This window comes from Engystomops pustulosus, chromosome 1, assembly GCF_040894005.1.
Source record: "Engystomops pustulosus chromosome 1, aEngPut4.maternal, whole genome shotgun sequence".
Lineage (NCBI taxonomy): Eukaryota > Metazoa > Chordata > Amphibia > Anura > Leptodactylidae > Engystomops > Engystomops pustulosus.
The window spans coordinates 287,259,518-287,281,163 of NC_092411.1; the positions used below are offsets into that span (position 1 = coordinate 287,259,518).

At 44.6% G+C, this 21,646-nt stretch overlaps 1 protein-coding gene across 3 annotated transcripts in view; it reads left to right on the forward strand.

Moving 5' to 3' along the window:
* ZNF638 (zinc finger protein 638) overlaps positions 1 to 21,646 on the forward strand; it is a 97,579-nt gene that overhangs the window by 69,330 nt on the left and 6,603 nt on the right. Inside the window, exons 1-18 of one of the 3 annotated variants that reach the window (XM_072126382.1) lie at positions 2,380 to 2,506; positions 12,010 to 14,134; positions 15,361 to 15,422; positions 16,358 to 16,396; positions 16,485 to 16,756; positions 16,839 to 17,275; positions 17,363 to 17,503; positions 17,668 to 17,784; positions 17,889 to 17,926; positions 18,016 to 18,053; positions 18,922 to 18,981; positions 19,425 to 19,477; positions 19,557 to 19,685; positions 19,805 to 19,936; positions 20,260 to 20,301; positions 20,880 to 21,017; positions 21,176 to 21,301; positions 21,599 to 21,636. In XM_072126382.1, coding sequence (XP_071982483.1) covers positions 2,448 to 2,506; positions 12,010 to 14,134; positions 15,361 to 15,422; positions 16,358 to 16,396; positions 16,485 to 16,756; positions 16,839 to 17,275; positions 17,363 to 17,503; positions 17,668 to 17,784; positions 17,889 to 17,926; positions 18,016 to 18,053; positions 18,922 to 18,981; positions 19,425 to 19,477; positions 19,557 to 19,685; positions 19,805 to 19,936; positions 20,260 to 20,301; positions 20,880 to 21,017; positions 21,176 to 21,301; positions 21,599 to 21,636 — 4,046 coding nt within the window. In that variant the 5' untranslated portion in view covers positions 2,380 to 2,447. Of the gene's footprint in view, positions 1 to 2,379; positions 2,507 to 3,061; positions 3,250 to 12,009; positions 14,135 to 15,360; positions 15,423 to 16,357; positions 16,397 to 16,484; positions 16,757 to 16,838; positions 17,276 to 17,362; positions 17,504 to 17,667; positions 17,785 to 17,888; positions 17,927 to 18,015; positions 18,054 to 18,921; positions 18,982 to 19,424; positions 19,478 to 19,556; positions 19,686 to 19,804; positions 19,937 to 20,259; positions 20,302 to 20,879; positions 21,018 to 21,175; positions 21,302 to 21,598; positions 21,637 to 21,646 lie in introns of those variants that run through there. The other 2 variants (XM_072126383.1, XM_072126381.1) reach the window with 2 other exon arrangements.

Here is a 21,646-nt window from a genome sequence, read left to right on the forward strand (position 1 = left end):
AAAACTTTGGTAATTTTGTAAAAGACTGTTCTAGTGGCATGGTAACCCCTTAAACATCCATCAAATGTTTAGCAATGGAGATTATATGAGGTCTGAAGAAAAAAAAAAAAAATCAAGTGATCAAACGTTCTCTAATTTTGATCCCCACTGGTTATGCAAACAAGGTATATATTTTGTAAGACACTGAAGGTGTTAACTGTGGATGGACAATATGTTTTCCCTGGGTTTTCTTATTATGCAAGGACGTTATGTGGAGGATGTGTTTGCACATGTTATTTGTTGGACCAGTTGTTTAAAACTCTCCTGGGCCAGGTTTAAATGGAATGGATTTGCAGGCCGGTAGTGGCTAGTCCGTTAGGCTAGGACAGGTTTTGTAGTGTTCTGCACACAGGTGGTGGTAGCAGTCTAAGCAGGCTGCATAAAGCTGCTGAGCAGAGCTGACCGAGTGCTCTCTGAAAGGATGAGAAAAGTGATGACCTTGGAGGTGACTTTATATGTTAGTGGTGAGTTAGGGGAACTCTCTGATTAGTCAGCACCCAGATGGGTAGGATTTTGTTTATGTTTGATGCCTGAATGTGAAGGCCGTTTTGTTTAGTACCTGCTGCTTAAATAAATGCAGACGAGACCTGTTTTGGACAGAACTTTGGTGTCACTGTCTTGAACTGCATCAGAAATCTCCGTTACCTCAGTCTCTACTGGGCCAAATCGCCCACAATATATATTATTTATAGATTTGCATTCATTTCATAAAACGGAAACCTGAATGCAGATGGGAACTGGCCCTCAGGTTGCATTCACGCACACGTTTTGAAACAATATACAACCGCTGAGAAAAGGAGATTTGCATACTTACTTCGCTGTTTACAAAAAGTAACCCCTAATACATGTGTTGAAGGAAATTACCACTAAACCTAACTAAAATGAAATTACTGATACTCAAATATAGTCTTCTGGATCCTGGCGCTGGTTTTATTTACAGGATAAAAAGAGTTATAAAAAAAAAAAAAAAAAATCAGTCTGAAGCACAGGGTGCAATGTCCACCACATCAGGCTGTTAATTATTCACGCCTCTCCTACCATGGGAGAGGGAGGTGACCTCATACGAGGGGTGTAAAAAATTTAAAGTTCAGAGCAGCTTTTTCTAACTAATTTTTTTACAGCAATCTCGGCATGTCAATATTAAATAAGACCAGCACCAAAATCGAGAAGTGGACTATAGGGGAGCATACCTCCCAACCTCGGCGGTCAAAAAAAAAAAAAAGGGACAGAAAGGGTTTTTTTGCATAATCATCCACACCCCTGGCCTCTTATCCTACTTCCTAGTATTCCTGTCCGCAACAAGATCTTACAGTCACAGTGTCATCCTATGCATGTGCATAGGCAGACTGACCCAATACCCGGCAACAGTCCCATGGTGGTACTAATAAAAAATTTAAAAAAAAAAAATGTTCTTACCAATAACAACTGCCCTCTAGCTATACCATGGCAATCAAAAGGCAATAAAAACACATCTTAGAGGCACAAGGATAAGACACGGTGGTGGTCAATCCCCCATCAAATGTATAGAATCCCCATATGAAATTATCCAAAAAGTAAATAATAAAATACAAGTCATTTTACCCACTGGGTGTTACTTACTACTCATAAATACCAGGAACATTAAAGGGGTATTCCGGGAATATGAACGTCTGATACAAAAATCCATAATGCTATAAATAAATGAATATAACAAAACTTTATGTCATTAGTCACAAAATGGAGCTTAGTTTGATTTTATGATTCACAAAACTTTATGGCCTCTCTAAAGTTATCACCAAGATGGCTGCCACTGGAAACTACAAGTCCCAAGATCCTTTAGTTCTCAGTAACTCCTCCTCCCTCTGATGATCTAACAGGTTTTCTTGCTCTGTTACCATAGTGATGACGTGTAACTGCCATCACCAAAACACTGGCCATGCACTGCAACCAACCAACTACAGCCAAACTTAGTGGTGATCACATGACCTGCCCAGGCAGGTGCAGGACATGTGATGTGAACATGTGACCAGTGGCCATCTTCTTCCCTGTGTATGCTCTGCAATGGACCGCGCAGAGGAAATTAACGGACTGATTAAGGGGCCAGTAGCATTTTAGTTCCTCATTACAGTGCATGCATATCAGCATTTTCTGGTAACGGGAGCAAAATTTTAAACAACAACTAATTACACGTTAGCTTAAAGTTTAAGGACCCATTTGTATATGAATTATGCTTATTCCTGAAATACCCCTTTAAAGGAACCACCACCACCCCCGTATGTTTCGCCGTCACTTCCTCAAGGGGGTGAACTGTGGTGGCTCCTCCCTCCAGCTTCTTTACAGAGCTCATATCAGAGGGGGAGGGAGCTGCAAAAGTGGGGCCTAAGAGCTGAGGAGTGAGCGGCACAGGCAAGTCACATGTTGTTTTTGACATGCAGCCAAATCAAAGCCGACCCAGGGGAATAACCAGAGGATACTGGCAGGGAGCAAGGTAAGTAGAAGCACACAATTATACGGTAAGGCAAATAATCAGAGAAGGCAGGAAGACATCTTTGCAGAAATGAGGTCTCTGGTGGCAGGTTCCCGTTAGGCCGCGGTCACACGTTCCACGTTCATAACACAAAGCTAGCGCACAGAGGGGGTCTGCATAGAAGCGCACATGATCGGTAACCGTGCCCCGGCATCTCGCAATTAAATGCAACCTTAACAAAGTGGATGCGTACTGAACCGGTTAACAAAACACGTACGTTAACGCATATGAAAACGCAAAGCAAGAGCCACATGTGAATATGGCCCGAATCTCCTGTGAAAAATCAAAAAACGGGGGTGATGAGAAAAACACCAGAGTGAAAAAACCCTGACACTGCTGTATAAGCAGTAGGAGACAGAAATACATGGCGCTAGTGAATGCCGGGCCTGAGCTCTGTACAGTGACGCCGCTACCGCTCTGCCTCAGCCGCCGCTTCCCGCCTAAACAGCCTGAGGTAAAAACCTGGCGGGCGCGCGCTCGCGGCAGCAGCGGCGCCGAGCACGGGGGGAGGTGGTGGAGAGGCGTCATGACGTCAGGGCGGTTGGGAAACAGCGGCGGCGCGCACGTTGGGAGAAGGGACGTCGTCCGAGCTGCGAGGTGATTTCGTCGCCGTCTGGATTGTGTGACATCGGCGAGAGACGAGACCGGGAAAGAGCCGGACATAAGCGGGAGAGGCGAGCACGGCCGGAGGACACAGGGCGCAGGTAAGAGGCGGCTCATACACACACACACAGGCCCGAGCACCGGGGAGCAGCAGCTGCGTGTGTCCGGGCAAGATGGCGGCGGCGGCGGGGATGGAGAGCTCCGCGCGTGACCGCCACTAACCTGCGGATCTCCGGCCATAGCGGCCCGGCAAGGGTTAATCCGCACTAAGCACATGCCAGGGGTTAATAATCCCCATCAGGCATCGGGGCTTCAATGGTTCACCCACCCCCCAAAAGAGATTTTTACTGAAAATTATTGCAATTTATTTTTTTTCGTAACATCTTGATGGAGACGCGTTTGGTGATTTGCGTCCATCAGATGTCACCGTCCTCCCATCACTGACCGGTGCTCGGCCTTCGGACTATTCAGTATTGTGCCCCCTTCTGCCTGGCATGATGGTTACCATGTAATGACCCCCCCATCCTGATGGTATAGTCCAGGACGCATCAGGTGATAGCCTTCGGGGTGACAGTTGTTCCTATTACGGGGCGTATTCCTATATATTACCCTCTATCGGGTGATTATGTTGTGATGGAGGCCCTCCGGAAACATAAGTAGAGATAGGTGGAACCATAGTCCTTGTTTGACTGTGCAACCAGGACGAACAGCCCATCCGGCAAATTGACTCCCCTTGTTACTAGCCAGGCCTTGACCAATCATGGCCTCGGCTACTAGCAAGGAGCAGCAATTGGCCAGATGGGCTGTTCGCCCGCCAATGCATCTGGGTCACACATCCCGACCCAAAATGAAAATACGAGTTCTCAAGTGGCTCAGGCTCCGTGATGTACGCGGTGGGCGGCTCTGCTCGCAGCTGGAGAGTGACGACATGACGTAGGGGGATGATTGCAATGTCTGGCGGGTCACAGGGCCCTGTGATTATTTCAGGGCTCTTGCACCAGTTTTCTGGTTTACAAGCTCTGATAAACATCTCCCAATGTCACGGTTTTCTTCCATCACGAATAGCAACTCCTCTGATTATCTAAACTGATGCAGCTCATGAATATTTATTACAGGCTTAACTGCTGATTGGCCAGAACCTTTCATATTGCTCCTCCCTCTGGACTGATCCATTTTCTATAAACCCAGTAATTGTTGAATACACTCATTGTACCATCTAAGCCTTCACATCAGACTGGCATCTTTGCACCCCACTGTGAGGAGTAGGCTACATGCATGGATACTTATTTCTATAGCGCCATCATATTGTGTAGCACTCTACAGATCACAGAGTACAAATGCAAACAAAATTAGACCTTAGAGAACTATAACATATTCAGATGAAACTATGGGGAGGTTGGTCCTGCTCGCAAGAGCTTACAATCTATGAGATTACAGCTATGCTCAGGTCGCTGTACTCGACTATCTTCTCCAGTCACATGGAAGTGAATTGGCTGTACCACACATGCAGGGACTCCATTGCATATTTGCCTGGGGTACCATTGGTCATATACTTACGCCTCTCATCCAGTAAGTTGTGTGAAGGTGAGAGTATGTATCCACGTGCAGTAGATTGCTGAAACCTGGCAGGCCACTTTATTAGTAAGTGGGTTCCATGAGGTGCAGGTCAGGTATTGCTGTCACTTTTGTTTGGGGGAAACAGGTTAAAGAAAATTTGGATGCAGGTGCTGACCCCCGGAAGGAGATTATTTGTGAATTTCTTCAAGTGGCCAATGGAACAGTCACTTCAATTTTTATAGCCCATCCCACCCAGTATGGGCTATAGATGCCTGACTGCAGTTTCCTCCATGTGATCGGTCACCTTCATACTCCTCTCCTGTTGAAGTCTAAGGAAGTGACAGAACGCTCAGAGCCGCTATTGCCACCACGTCTCTGAAAAACTAACACAACATTGGTGCGCACGGTACAAGAAGAGGAGTCAAGACACCCGGTAATCAGTCTCCGGTGCGGCTTCTCCCCATCCTTTACATTTCCAAGTGTCCCTGTTTGTGTACTGTGGCTGAGCTGTCACTCGGGGTGAGCGGGGAGGGTAGAAGCGTTCAGGCAATTTCCCCATTCTCAAATATTTTCAAACTATAATTTTAGAAACATTTCAGAGTAGAGCAGACTGCGTGCATGTGGGTGCAGACCTGGTGCATTATAAGCTGCCTGTATGAGAACAGATAGGTTATGAAGATGAGATGTTTGTCTTGTGTAAAGGTCAAGAGGAAAACTCTTCTAGTCTGTATAGGAAGAAGTTAATTTTAAACTTCTTTTAAAAAGTTGAACTCGTAACCTATCTGTAACCGCTGCCTTGTATCACACGACTGATCATTTCAATTGAGTTCAAAGAACACACATAGTTTTATAGAAATGTTTTCACTATTTCTTGTGCTCTCCACTGTAAGCATCTGCCCGTCTTAACGGAATCTCATTGTTCGGGTATCGGGACACTTGTGACAATCCTGAACGCTCTGCAGAAATCAACTTTGCAGCATTTTTGAAGAGTTAAATATTTATGAAATGTTTACGTAAGAGAAGAGGTCACTTGTTCCGGCTTGATATAATATGGAGTTCACTAACAATGTGGGCAAATAGCATTCACACTCTGCAGCAAGTGGTTTATGCCAAATCACACAAGTTGTGGTGAGAGCGGCACAATGCCTGGAGGGGGGGAACGTGACGCCGCTCGTTTTTAGATACCGTTTACTCTATTCAGCCCTCTGTCAATATTCAGGATAAATCTTTCCTTGTATGTTGGATAATTGCACCCTTGTCCTGAATTCTGGATACATAGGGATGGCTTGTTTGTACTATTCAGAGCACATGCAGAATTGTACCAATAGAAAAATCTACTAGTACTACTGGACAAGTGTAAGCTGCTTATTTCTATGTGTACACTAACCACTTGCAGGGAGGATGGAGAGGACACACAGGCTGAGCTCTCTCCATACCTGGTAGGTGTTTGCTTAATATTGCAGCAAACACCCAATGGCAACACACATGATAGGTGCTAGCAAAGTGCTTCAATTGCCACTTGCAAAGCTGTCAGTAGCGGTTGATAGTATATTGGCTTAGATTGCCGCCACAGGGAGTGACAATCTGTTATCATGACAGCCTTGAGCCATGTAAAGACCCAAGGCTGTTTCGTTTTTTCCAGATTATCTATTACAATGTAATAGATTGGCTAAGCCCTGTATACTGCCATACTATGGTATGGTAGGATCAATCAGACAAATACCCTAAGGGCGGGGGGGGGTTTGAGTGTCTGAAAAACCGTAAAAAAAAAAAAATTAAAAAAAACATTAAATCACCCCCCCTTACACCTGATATAAAAATAAACAGTAAAATCATAAACATGCTGGGTATCGCCAATATCAAAATATAATAATGGTTATTTCCAGATTCTAACCTGAAATATTTTTATAATTTTTTTGAAAACCTTAAAATCTACATTAAACTATAGTATCCCCGTGATCATTTGGGGCACTTGGTGAAAGCTGTGAAAACCAAACGCAGAAAACCTTGCATATGCATTTTTTCACCAATTTCAATGCCTTTGCAATTTTTTTTTCCTGCATTCCAGTACATGGCATGGAATATTAAATACAATCACTATGAAGTACAATTTAAGCAGAAATCAAAGCCTCACACAGCTCTTTACATGGAAAAATAATAAAGTTATGAATTTTTGAAGGTGGGGAATGAAAATTGAAAATGCAAAAACTAAAATGGACCTGGTTGTTCAGGGGTTAAGATTGGGTACATAGTAATTAAATATTCGTAATTCTTTGCCCTTGAACATTTACCGTTGGAGCCGGCCAGGAGATCTCATTCACTGTAGCTGGGTGGTTTGATCCATATACATCTCCTTTCAGATCCCTCAGCTATAGAGCACAGGTCTGATTATAATCAAACAGCAAGATGTTTGGTTGTAGCGGCAAGCACCTATATTTTGGATGGGGGGGGGGGGTATCATAATAGGTGGCTTACCAACTGTTAGGACATCATACAAATGATGGAAAGATATTCCATCCTAATGGAAGGGCTTGTCTTGCAGGCATCCTGCTTCTCCATTCATCCTCTAAGAACAATGTGTTTAGCAACTGTCCACAGTCTCCTTTACATTAGCATATAATGTCCAGATGGTATATTATACTTTTAATTGTTTACGCAGACGCCTAGATCTGAGTTCCGCGGACACCAAAAGGGCTGGTTCCAGGCCCAGTACTTTAAATTATGGTGATCTGATATAGGTTTTTAGGGGCCCAACAGCTTTAGGCTACATTCACATGATGTATGCCCGCCGTACATTGGCGCTGCGGAGAGGAGCAGGGGATGAGCGCAGCTCACCCCCGCCCTTTTCCATAGGAATCTACAGTGCACGGTGCCGTATTACGTAGAAAGGTAGGACATGTCCTACCTTGCTACGGAGCGGTATGGTGCCGCACGTGTGCTGCACTGTACCGCCCCTGTACAGGGCCGTGAGCCCATGAAGTGTATGGGGTACGTATAAACGCGTATATATGTCGGCTGTATATACGTCCTCCATACGTTCGTGTAAATGTAGCCTTAAGTTGTGATTTTGGAGAGATCCCACATGGAAATCGCAATGGGCTGGATACGTGGAAGTGTACAGTACAGCTGCCACGCAAACACAAGCACATAGGCTACGTTCACACTGTGATTTCTTCTTCCGTTGTAATTATATGTTGTGAGTATCCCTAGCATTTTGTGTATATATAAAGGAGAGCATCAACCCAACATACTGTAAGATTAGATGTTTAGGATCTCCACTTATGGACAGTTGAATTAGGGGATCTAAGGTAGCCGCTCTCTGACAGCTAGGGATGGAGGTTGTATACGTGTTATTATCAAGATTTAAGCACGTCTACTGAGCTTTTGTTTCCACCGGGCATATGTTCGTGTAGCCTAAGAAGGTGTAAATTAAGCTGATTTGTGTTGGACTAGAGGCTCCATTTAGTCAACATACAGGCAGTATTTATAATACTGTTCTATCACTCCAGTCTGTAAATGAGGAGACTAGTGCAAGATTTGGCCAGTGTCAAATTATTAGGAATAGTGGCTGAAGGGGAAAATTGCAGGATTTAGTACCTCTATTAACCCCATAATGGTCAGCGTATTGACCTGATGGTCATTAAGGGTCCTTCTTCTGATTTGGGCATTTCGGTCACTCAGGTGCCAATGGTGTCGTACGGCAGCCCAGGTAATACGGAAGGGCTGCCTGGGATAAAACTATTAAGCCAGGCTAGAATTCTGTTACCATGTCCCCTTGTGCGAAAAAAGTAATATAAACATGTATTGCCAGCCCTTAAAAAAAAAAAAAAATAAAGTAAAATCAGGCTCATTTAGTACCTCCACATTCGTACCAACCCAGGTTACAAAACTATTTATCCAGTGCAACTAAAAATTTTTCCAAATGATGGCCAAATCGACATTTTATTGAAATCATCCATCACTCTAAAATTTTATTTATGGCAAAGATAAACTTCATGAACCCCAAGGGGTTTAAATAAAATATCTTTTTACAAAAAAAAGAAGTATTTTTATGCAAAAGAAGGTGAATCGATAAACTGTATCGACCCAGAGATTTTTTTTTTTAATATTCTGTACAGAAAGTGTTAATGAAGACCGTGATCCAGTATTTAATAAAGTGCCACACCCTGTACCCTCGAAAAGCAGACTGCACTTGGTGCTGACTGCACAGCTTTTGATAAATCTGACCCATTGTCTTCAATAGTTGAGTTGATGTAAGGCTAGAGATGCAAGTGCATTTACACTGTGAGACTGGAAGCTGCATTGTGAATAATCTGCTCGCGAAGTCAGAATAAACTCTTGACACAGGAGAGTAAGAAGCTCAGGAAAACCGGAATGTCCTGGAGGAAGCACTTTTATACCTAATCCCTACAAACAACTTTACAGAGGCAAAAGACTCGGAAGTCTGATTCTCTCACCCGATTCCTTGAAGAGAGACGGCCACTGTTCAGCAATCTATAGATATGATGAATGTATCAGGTATAACCTGTCCTGTAACGTGGTCAGTTGTTCTCTATTATGATGCTTTATTCTGCTCTGAGATGCCTTCACCAGGGCCGCAAGATGCTTCCAATAAAGAGTTCCTGGTGTTGTAAGCCTTATGCAGAGGTATTGGCAGAAGTTTACACTACATGGTGATCCAACTGCTGGTGGCGGATATCTGCTGTTTACATTGCCGTAATTTATGATGCACTTGAAGTCTGGTTACAGTGGTTTATACCTGCACAGCTGACTCCAAGCTCCACCATTGTCCTGAGGATCCAGATCTTTTTTTAGGTGTTATCGTTGAAAGCATATTTTTACGTTTCTAGATTCTGCTCCAGATCTGTTTTAGGTTTTTCTAAAACTTTTCAGTAACTTGAGTGAGTAAGTTTTCATGAATCAAGTACAAGTGAAACTTGATCATTTATCTTATCTGAGGCAAATGCTTCCTTATCCAACTTTTGCTCGTGTTCTCCTCCCTCATCTGTTTTACAAATGGAAATTTTCCCTGAATTCCATCTTTCTATGAATCAGAGCAGCTCCCTGAGGTCTTGGAGCAAGCTCTGCATGGAGGGCCGCTGCTAGATCATGAAGACTACAAGTCAGGTGATGAGGAGAAGCAGTGTAACTTCTCATGTACACATTGGACCATAAAGCAGGTTAAACCAACAAACTTTGCAGGACTTTAAGGGGCTGTTTTATGTTTTTTTTAATATTTGCTCCAGTAGGCGCGCGTCTCTCGAGTTCTCTGATCCAGAGCATTGCTTCCCGTCACCACAGCCTCTTGATCTATAGACCCTCAGCAACAATATCACCTGTCTGCAGCCTGTATTATGCTGTAGCAGGGGCTCTCTGTCAGTGTGATGATAGATGAGATTCTGTATACTAATGAGGTATTCGGTGACTGGCAGCTCGCGGGACCACGGTGCCAGATAGAGGTATGTATATATTATTTAGACCACCTTCAACCCATTACATAAAACTGGACAGCCTTTTTAAGCCATTTTCATGCTGAAGGGGTTGTCCTGGAGGGAATGTAAAAACTAAAGAATCTTACCTCCTCCAAAGCTCCTGTCATCCCACACTGTCGCTTGTAGGTGCTGTGCCCGGTTTGTTTAGAGGCAGATGTACCCATCGGACCACTTCGGCTCGCCTGATAAAGCCTTAAACTCATCAGAGCACACCCTAGAGCAGTGATGGCGAACCTTTTTGGAGACTGAGTGCCCAAACTACAACCAAAATCCACTTATTTACCGTGAAGTGCCAACATGGCATTTTAAGCAGTAAGTTACTGCTACCTGTTCTTCCACATCTTTCAATCGTATTGGCCCCCTGTGGCCACCAATACAGTTGAAAGAGAGGGCAAATTCAGACTCTCGTTGTAGCTTCAGAAGATTTGGTGCACTCTGTCCTGGGGTGATAGTCTGAGAGTTCCCTTAGAAATGACTCTGAGTGCCACCTCTGGCACCCGTGCCATAGGTTCGCCACCACTGCCCTATAGCATAGGACGGATGGGCATGCTTGTCTCTGTAGACAGACAGACAGCAGCACTGACTCTTTACAGCTTACCCATTAGAGAACCTTTAGCTGACCTCTAAGACACATTATCAAATCACAGACTATATGCAGGTTTTTCTTGTGGTTTATGATACAGACAATCCTGATTGTGTGCATTTAGTCCAACCGTTGTTTTCATGCCTTATATCTGTCACTCAAGGTCAGTTCCATATTTGATGCTGTAAAATAGAGAAAAATTCCTGAATTCTGACACTAGTGAGTTCTGACTTGCTCTAGTTAATTTATAAATGCCCTTTTATTAAAGATGTTTTCTTGTTTGTTACACTCAAGATTTGTTCTGGATTATTTAAACCAATCTCGATGAACTAATCTTATGCCGTTCTGCGGCTAATGTTCTCTGTGGGTGATATAGAAATTATCGTCTACTTTTGGATGACAAATAACAATTTCTCTTGTAAGACTCTTGTGAAAAAAAAACTAATCTCTTGTCCCATGGAGTTTCCATCTCTCCAGAGAGCACTCATCTAAGTGCCTCAGGAGAAAGCTGGCGTTGTTCGGTGGGATCTCTTGTGCCGGCTCCTTGGTTTTGTTAGCTGTAGCTTTACAAGGGCTGCTCGGCTTGTAGACTGGAATAATTCTGGTATTCAGATAACCCCTTGTTGGGTGGTGACGTGTACACGGGTTATTCCTAAAGCTGAGCCTACAAAGAACATTGTTGGTGTCACGGATACACAAGACGGGAGAACATTTTTATTGATCTCTGAATGTAGTAATATTACGAGGTGGCAGGTCTGATACAATTCTGTATGCGGAACAGCTATAATTTTATCTGTTAACAAGACCTCAATGCCTGACGTGGTTGATTGTGTTTCAGCCTTTTTTTTTATCTGTAAGAATCTTCACATCTAAATTTCTGCTGTTGAAAATCTAACTACCAAGTATTTATCCTAAGCGTAGTTATTGTGCCCACCACACGGGAAGGAAAGGGCAAATGCAAGCTGTTGATGGGCAGATGCTGAAAAGGTGTGGGTTTTTTGTTAATCTTTCTCTGTTAGCAGCAGAATGCAGCGTTGAGCTTTTATATTGTCACCTGAGCACTCTCTATGTACTTGGCTTTAGCCTTATGGTTAAGACTTTCTCAGTGTATTTGCTACCAGCCATCTTTGTGTATGGACTGTTAATACTTGCAGTGTTTCCATCTCTGGTTGTACCCACTGTATAAATAGTGAAATATGAAAATCTAATATCTGTGTTTTAACTTTCAGCTTTGTGTTGTGCTTGGAAAATAGCGCCCCGGTTGTGAATACCTTGAACTTTGGAGTTTCTAGTCCAATCCTCTTGAGCCTTCCTCATTTACAGCTTGCTCATATTAAGACTCAATTGGCTCTTCATCAGTTGACTTCTGTCACTACGAACAGTGCTCTCCCAATTAATGCTTTGTTAAACCAGGCTTTGTTGAAATTATCTACTGCTCATACCATGTTTAACCGTGGAGGATTTGGGGGACCTAGGCCAATGGGTCATGGTCCGATGAATCAGCCCGGAATGAACCATGCTGGGATGAATATGGCAGGAATGAATATGTCTGGAATGGGAATGTCTGGCATGGGTATGTCTCCCATGAACCAACCAAGCCTGAATCTCTCCTCTATGAACCAACCAAGTTTGAATCTTTCCTCTATGAACCAGTCAAGCATGGGTCTCTCCTCTATGAGCCAGCCAAGCATGGGTCTCTCTTCTATGAGCCAGCCAAGCATGGGTCTCTCCTCTATGAACCAACAAAGCATGAGTCTCTCTTCTATGAACCAACCAAGCATGGGTCTCTCTTCTATGAACCAACCAAGCATGGGTCTCTCTTCTATGAACCAACCAAGCATGGGTCTCTCCTCTATGAATCTCTCCTCTTTGAACCAACCAAGTATGAATCTGTCATCTATGAATCAACCAAGTATGAATCTTTCTACTTTGAACCAATCGAACATGAATCTTTCTCCTATGAACCAAACAAATCAGAATCTCTCTTCTATGAACCACCAACGCATGGGGCACTCGGGAATGAACCATCCAAACATTGGTCTTTCTGGGATGAATCAACCCAATATGAATCTGAATCGCACAAACCATCAAGGCATGAATCAAGGAGGGGGAATGGGATTTCACTCGGAAATGAAGAACCAAACATTTGGCATGAGGTCCATGGACAATGCTGGATCTTTTGTTGGTGGGAATACAGACCCAATTGGAATGAAAGGCATGCCAATCAGATCGCCTATGCAAAATGCTCCTGACAGACTTATGGGTTCACAAGGTTTACCCCAAAGATTTTCAAGCCCAAACATCCCTATGCATCAGGGGCAATCAAGAATACCATCCCAGAATCAAGAGATTCCTTCTATAGTGAATCGAGTTTTAACACATTCCTCCGATCGCATGATGGGGAAGCCTAAAGCCCCTTTACAGGAACCTGCACATCTTGTGAAGGAAAAACCGTGGAACAACCTCAATGTATTTGGAAACGTGGGTCAAGATATGGGAATGAAATCCATCCCAGGTGGTTCCGCGCCTCATGATCAAGGTTCAAATGCCCAAAATCGATACACAAATGAAAGTGCCTCAAGCATTTTGGAAAGCTTTGGCTTATCAAATGAAGACCTGGAAGAGCTCAGCCGTTATCCCGATGACCAGTTGACTCCATCCAACATGCCGGGTATCTTAAGAGACATCAGATTGCGAAAAATGAATCGCACTTCATCTGTGCCTGATAAGACTGCTGGAAGAAGACCTGGTCCTGAAGCTTTGGCAAGTAAAGTAATCGATTATGGACATTCGCACAAATATCAGTACAGCGACACAGCCACCCCTTCGCGGCCTTACGACGCACCGAGAACTGAGCAAAAACCTCCACCAGTTCCCATAGAAACTGTCCCACCAAGCAATAAAAAGCCAGAGACTAGTTCTGAGAAAGGAATGGATAACAAAATTCCCACCATATCTGGAAGCCGTAAACCTTCGTGGTCATCTTCAAAGGCTGACAGATCCAACAATAAGACTTTAGTTGGTAAGAACAAGGTGCCCAATGTTTCAGTGACTGTCTCCAATGTCGAGAAAACTGTGATGACTGTCACGGCTGATTCCAACGTAGCTTCTCCTGGCAAACCGGAACTGCCGTCACTGCTCAACGTCGTCACTGCTCAGCCAGTCCCCCACCCGCAACCTGCCGAAACGCCTGCAGCCGCAAAAGGAAGCTGGGTGCCAGTCTCGTCTCAAGATGAAACTCAGAAAATGAAGAGGTTGCCAACGCCTTCGATGATGAATGATTACTATGCTGCTTCTCCTCGGATATTTCCTCATATCTGTTCTCTGTGTAACGTAGAATGTAGACACTTGAAGGTGAGTGTTTTCATGTTTGTATGTATATAATAATCACTGTATGCATGCCATGCAGCTACATAGTTATCCCAGCATTCCTTTATCCAAGGAATATGTGCCCCCTACTTTATCAGGGTCACATGCTTTTTGTTTTGGACCCTTTCGTGGCCCTCATGTATTATGTCCTCATAGTCCTAACTTAAGGTATGTTCTTCTCACCCGATGGGTCATGTATCATGTCCTCCAGAACATAGAGATGATTGTAAAGGTCTGAGTGAATAGTATTTGATATTTACTACATTTTATCAAATTGAACTTTGAAGACTACAAGGTTGGTCATTATGGGGTTAGCATTAGCACCGGGTAAAGTAGATGAAGAAAGGGGCTCAAATGAAGATACCGGAACGGTGCCGACTCCAACCTCTGCTATTCAAGAACCGATAAGAAGCGAAGAACCTGCAAGAAGGTGGCAGCCACTGAATTGACTTCTCCGGTTTCCATACCATGGTTTATCGAGATGCAGAAAAGGTTTATCGAGGACTGAGAAGACCGAGAAAGCTGAGAAGACTGAGAAGTGGCCTGACTGTCGTGCCTAGTGCTGTCCATACTGTGTTATTGGGACTGTTGAAGTATTATGCCCGGCTTCGGGGGGGTTGTGGGGTTAAAATTTTTGCGAAAGGTAAGTTTGGGATGTTGCACCACAAATATTAGCCGAAGCCTTGATGTGTGGGTTTTGAATGCGTTTTTTTTGGACAAGTGTTTTCGCAACAGAACTATTATATATATTTTTTTTTCCCCTTTTTATTGGATATATACACTGTGATGGAGAGTTCCTTTTTGACAGTTGTAGCATTGGATATCAGTTTAAGGATTTAGTTTCAGGCTTGGGTTTTGTCGTGTATTATAATTGCTTGAATGGATCCCCTTTTATGTAATAACTTACCATGGAGTTCAGCTCTGCCCCATATATATATATATATATATATATATATATATATATATATATATATATATATATATATATATATATATATATATATATATTACAATATTGCTCTTCCCATCTATTGCCTGTTATATAGTTGGGCTCCCTATAGAAGGGCACCTGAGAGCTGCTGCGGGGATTCTCTTATTACATTTAAAAACCCTTTTTATACCAAGATAACCTCCCCTAATATTGTGTACACCACCAGGCGTGCAAGGCCATAGGCCGAGCGTAACTATTCTCTCTCTCCCTTCTTGTGTAGGACTGGATTAAGCACCAGAATAATTCGTCCCACATTGAATGCTGCCGGAACCTGCGTCAACAGTAAGATATTTGTACAAAACCAAAACAAAAATTATTTCGATAAAATGCATGAAAATGATAATACACTTGGCATCTTCAGTTGTTAAAGGATATTCATTTTAAAAATGTATTTATTTATTTTTACCTGAATGCAGATGTGTACTGGAGCGCAGAGAGAGTAGGGATCCCCTCTAAGCAGAGGATGGGCAGGTTGAGTATTGTCAGACTAGGGCAGTGGTGGCGAACCTATGGCACGGGTGCCAGAGGTGGCACTCAGAGCCCTTTCTGTGGGCACTCAGGCCATCATCCAAAGACAGAGTTCACCAAACAGGACCAAACCTTCCTGCAGTCCCAGGCAACTTATGAGATGCTACTCTCAGCGCTATTTTAAAGCAACACTTTATTGGGTGTTTGGAACTGCGGGAAAAGTGAGAAGGTGCTGACAGAACTGCATTATCTTTGGAGGTCCTTCTGCTGGACCCACCATTCTTCCTCTACAGAGAGACCCTGGAGAGAAGCTATTTTCCCTCTTTCTTTCAACTGTATTAGTGGCATTAGGCGGCCGATACAATTGAAAGATGAGGAAGAACAGGTAGCAATAAGTTACTGCTTAAAATGCCACTTGGCACTTCACGGTAAATAAGAGGATTTTGGTTGTAGTTTGGGCACGCAGTCTCTAAAAGGTTCCCCATCACTGGACTAGGGGATGGCTAGTGATGCCTCCTGTCTGTCAGTGTTATAGAGAATGAATGGAGGGACAGCACCTGCCCAACCTGCAGCGCTTCATCCCTTTAACAAGACCCGATTCCTGTCATTCGTAGACGGCTCTGTAGTTTTACATCGATCTGCTAGTTTTCCCCTCTCCTGCATGTAATGGAATACATTTCCGTATAAAGACATCTCCTCCTTGAGACTTCATTGAGGACTTAATTTGTTGGTTTTTGCATTGTAAACAGGTATCCTGAGTGGAATCCGCAAGTTCTGTCTGCAGCAAGGTAACGACAAATCAGACTCTCATTAAACGGAGAGGAGAGGGAGCTGTGTATCAAGTATCTGACTCTAGTTGCCTTTATGTAACTCTAGGGATGAAGATAAAAAAGATGAATCCAACTCAAAGACCTCAAAGTCTAAGAGTGTCAGCCCTCGAAGATCCAGAAGGTCGGGATCAAGGCACAGAACACGTAAATCACGTTCACGAAGCCCCCGGCCCACTGGGAGAAGGTCTCGTAGCCGGAGTCCACGTAGGTCTCGAAATAGTCCAAAGAGGTCTCGAAGCCCGCGTCGAGGAGGGAGGTCTCCGCGTCGCTCACGCTCTCCTAGAAGATACAGACGCTCCTCTCGTAGCAACTCTCCTGGTGAGACGCTGTATAGCACGTGTATTACATGGCCTCTGGTTTGGTTTTGCTGTGATTATAACGCAGTAATGTTGTGTTGCAGATAAGAGGGCAGTGGATGCAGCCGTGCAAAGTTTCATAGAGGCCACCAAGCAAAAAAGCGGGGAAAAAGCAAAAGCTGCGAAACCATCAAACAATGGCAAGAAACCGGCGCCAAAGACCTCCAATTCTAATGCCAAGAATAAGAAACTGGCCAGTAGTGCGCCACCACCGAAGAAGCCGGCCACTTCTGCTTCTAAGCCAGCCGCTCCATCTAGTTCCAGCAGCTCTTCTAAGAAGCCCAGTAGTGGTGGGGCTAGCACGGGAAGGAAGCCTTTCCCTGCCCCCGCTAAAAAACCAACATTCGGCATCTCCACTCACAAGAAACCTGTGGTGAGCACAGGGGCCAAGAAGAGCACTGCAAGCGTCAGCTCCGGGAAGAAACTGCCCAGCAAACAGCCCATGGCCGCCTCTAAGGAGCCCGCTGACCCATTGAAAAAGGTCTGTGTGACATTTCACCTGTTTAAGGTTTTTAACTTGTTGGGTTTTTTTTTAACTTTTCTAAAATTGCTGTTTTCTCTTTCGTAGTTCACAAGCAAGAACGCCACTGGCAAAATCATTCACGTCACCAACCTACCGGACAGCGGCTACACCGATCAGGACATCCTGAAAACCGTCCAGCCCTTCGGAAAAGTCTGCGATATCCTCATCGTTCGCTCCAAAAACGAGGTATGTCGAGGTGGGCGCAAGCAGAGGAGGGGATTGTAATGAGATGAGGATGAATGGATAAGCCGGTTCACCTACCCCCTAGGAGAGATATCAGGATGATGCATGTTCAAATGTGTGTCCAGGCAAAGTAATAACCTGCCTTTCTCCCCCAAAATATTTTGTAGGCGTTCATGGAAACCAACTTCAGGGAAGCGGCTGAAGCAGCCGTCAAATTTAGCGAGTCCACGCCGGTCATCATAAACAAGAAGCGCATCACCCTGTCACTGGCCGGTCAGAGCACAGTGAGTATGGGCGCCCAAACCAGCGCATGTGATGTGTAGATGGTCGTTATTATACCCCGGGGTCATTTCTGTGACTGCCCCTAAATCTGGTGCTTTATTTGTAGTTGCAGAAGCCGGTGAAGAGCGCCGAGAAGGTTGTAAAGTGAGTGCAATGTCTTATCTAGTCCCCAGTATGTCGGCTTCTGGTTGGATTTTTTTTAATGTATAATAAATTTTGTTTTTCCTCTCCAGAGAGAAGGAAGAGCCTGCTAAACCTTCACCACCAAAAGGTAAGTCCCCGAACACTCGCATGATGTGTGTGTCTGACAATGGAGCAGAGAATCCTGGTCATAATTGATACATGACTTTAAGACGGTCTTGCCTGCAGAAACTAATTTTCTCAGATTATACATACACACATGCTGTGTTTTATATTATGCAGCCCGGTCATTAAAAAAAAAAAAATAAATCTTTGGTGTTGCACAAGCACCGCTACATACACGTTCACTCACACCCACACACAGCTCTGGTACATACCCAGTCCCATTGTCAGTATAAGGAGGGGTTCACATCACATTATTTGCCATACGTTGTAAGGACCATCGCAGGGTTAGTGTGTGAGATTCTGACGTGTCCTTGCATCGTATGGCACAGACCAGGGACCATCGTATGTCGCTCAGCAAGATGGAAAAACTTGGCTTGTTGTGTCCTTTTCATCCTGCCTATTTCGGTGGACCTGACTATAGTGATCAGCCCATTGGCAACAACTATGCCTCTGCCTGCCCGTATACGTCCATGTGTGCACTGAGCATATAAAGAAAACGTGATGTGAACCCACACTAAGAGTACTTCTCTTATCCCCCGGCTTTGTCCCGACCATTACTATTACTGGCAGTATGAAGGGGGTCAGTCACGGGCTTTTTGCATCGCTGCTAAGCCCCTTCATGCTGCCAGTAATAGTCATGTCTCTACAGGCGAGGAGAGGGGTGCAGAGGTCCGTCATCTTCCTGTGCATCACCAGGACACGGGTCTGGAGGCAGATGGATCCTCCTGACTTCAGATCATAAGATACAAGTTACAGTCTGAAGAATACAATAGATTGTATATGAGAAGACAAGTACAAAGATGTCTTACCTGATGTGTAATGTCTCGCTGCAGCCGCTCCAGAGCAAGAAGAGAAAGTGGAGAAGCCGCCGGAGAAGTCAAAGCATGATATAGGTACTGGTCCAGATGCCTCTGCTACTTTCCATGTGTTCTTCTCTTTTGCTCCTTTATTGTCATAAAAACCTATATATTCCTGATATCTTTCTGCTGGTGCTCACTATTGCTGTTCTGTACGCTCTAACACTCGGTATTTAGGGTGGGTCATGTCTCCCCCCTACCTCCTGTTCTGTAGAGATCACTTCCCCTCCTTTGTTATCAGCACAGAGTAGATTACATTGGGTAACTTACCCGAGCAGTTATGCACCGAAACTGAGCACGTCCACAACATTGTTGTATCAAAGTAAATAAATGTGGCTGCCGTAAAGCGAGACTGTGATCTGCTGCAGAGAGAATAGGTCACACCAGATAAAACCTGCAATGAGATGAGGAGGTTGTGAGCTGCACACAGCAGTGATTCCTGGAGTAATACTCACCAGGAGTTTCTGTGCTTATTCCAGAGGTTCCTCCCGGATTTGTCAAGAGCTACATGCTGGATGAGCCCCCGCTGAAGGTAAGTAGTTTCCCTGCATTCATCTCTGTATATTGATGATCCTATGATGTGAAGGTAACGCGGGGACTTCTGTTCACAGCAAAATGAGAAATGTGTGGTAATAATGTCCAACCTACCCGAGGCCCAGTACACGGTGGAGGAAATCACCAACCTGGCCAAACCCTTCGGCTCCATCACTGACGTCCTCATTGTAGCAAACCACAGAAAGGTAAGTCCTAACTCGTAGTGTGCATGGATGTCCGAGACCATGTGACCCGCTGTATAACATAAGCTACATGCAGACGGACGCTGTGAATCCGAGCGCCTTCATCCTCTGTGTCTCCGCAGGCGTACCTGGAGCTGGCCAACAGGAACTCTGTCGATTCAATGATCAAGTATTACAACGTTTTCCCAACTTACCTCAGCGGGAACCTGTTATCAATCAGCATCGCTGCGAGGCACAAGGACCTTAAAGATGAGGTGAGAGATGGAAAAGATAGGCCGAAAAAGGACGAGAGGCCGAAAAGGACAAGTCTTCTCCCCTGTAGTGCAGGACGTGTCAGTCTGATATGTGACGCACGGAGCACATAGTCCTGACTAGTCTACACCCGGCTCCTGTACTCGTGTCAGGGCTGTACGCTGTGGCTGTGGGGAGGGATAGGATCTCCCTAATCACCTTCATCTTATCTGTAATGTCATCAGGGGAGATGTTCTGCAGAGTGGCTGCTCCTCCATGTGGATGGTTTTGTGCATTGGTTCCATTTTTATCCAATACATAATTTGCTGTATTCTCTCATTTCCAGGACTTCATCTTTGCCGAGCTCATTGAGCAGTCCTCTTACAAGGTAACTAACGATTTATATGCTGGGGCATCCCTATAGTTGCATAAATGCGTAGGTTGTGGCCTCTTTCTCTCCTATGCATCTGCTGCAGAAACTGCAGCATGTCGCACTGTCATCCGTGTGCACTACTGCCCCTTTTACAGAGGCATGGGGACCCCCCCCCCTCCATTCATGTTATCAATGTGTCCCCTGACCACCTTTACAGACTAAAGTACATGTTATCCCCTGCCCAAAGGATAGGGGGTCATCTGAGTATCCGACGATTATGAGACCGGGACCCCACATGTCTCTAGAGATTCTGTGGCAGGACGAGCATGCGCCCTGCTACTTCTATCTTTCCCATACTGATGATGGAGCAGAGGAGTCCGTCCATTATCCCCCCTGTACTATGACAGACCCTGCAGACCTGTATATCCCCTGCTTGTTATTGCTCCCAGTAGTTGTATACCCACTTTGGTTATAAGAGAAGGGCAATGTAAGTAACTCCCTTTTGGTGCTTCTGTAAGTGGTTTCTATTCCATGTGCCATTATTTTGTTTCATCGATGAATTAATTTCCTCCTCTGTTTCTCTCCAACCACAGATCACTCCCACAATTTACGAGCAATTCGTCTATCTCACAAACCTTCCTGAAAAAGGCGTGGATGACTTTGAGATCATCCGCATCGGGTTACGTTTTGGGAAAGTTGAGCATCACGTGTACCTGAGCAATAAGAAGAAGGTGAGTGCTGACCGCATGAGGTAGTCTGCTGCCTCCTGCTGGTCATACAGAGTATCGCAATGCAATATACTACATACTACACATCCCCTCCGGTGATCAGCTACTGTGAGATCTGCCGTGTCTGTGATGTCACATATTGTGTGTGTTTCCCCCCACAGGCCATACTCCACATGCACAGCACCAGTGCTGCCAAAGCCATGCACAGCTTCCTGACTCAGTATCCGTGCAGCATAGGAGACAACGTGGTACAGTGCTCCATCCCATCCAAGACCACACTCGCCGAGGTAAGAGCAACCCTGGCACCTTACATGTAGCTCCCCACTTTATGGGAGAACCCCTTTATTCTGCGGGGTGGAAGCTCAGAGGAGAATAATAAGTCAATGTGATTTACTCAAATCTTTGTTGTATTTATTATCCTCCTCTTGTTCTTTTGATGACTGTGTAAAGACCAAATACCCCTCGCCAGGCCTACGTTCACAGCTGCGCTTTTTTGTAGTTTTTGAGCTGGGGATACATGCACCATCGGTGTACTATCATTATATTCATAGGTGTGAGTAATTGTTATAATTTTCTCTTTACAGGAGCAATATGTAACTTATCTTGAAGAGGCCAAACCAAGGTAACACACA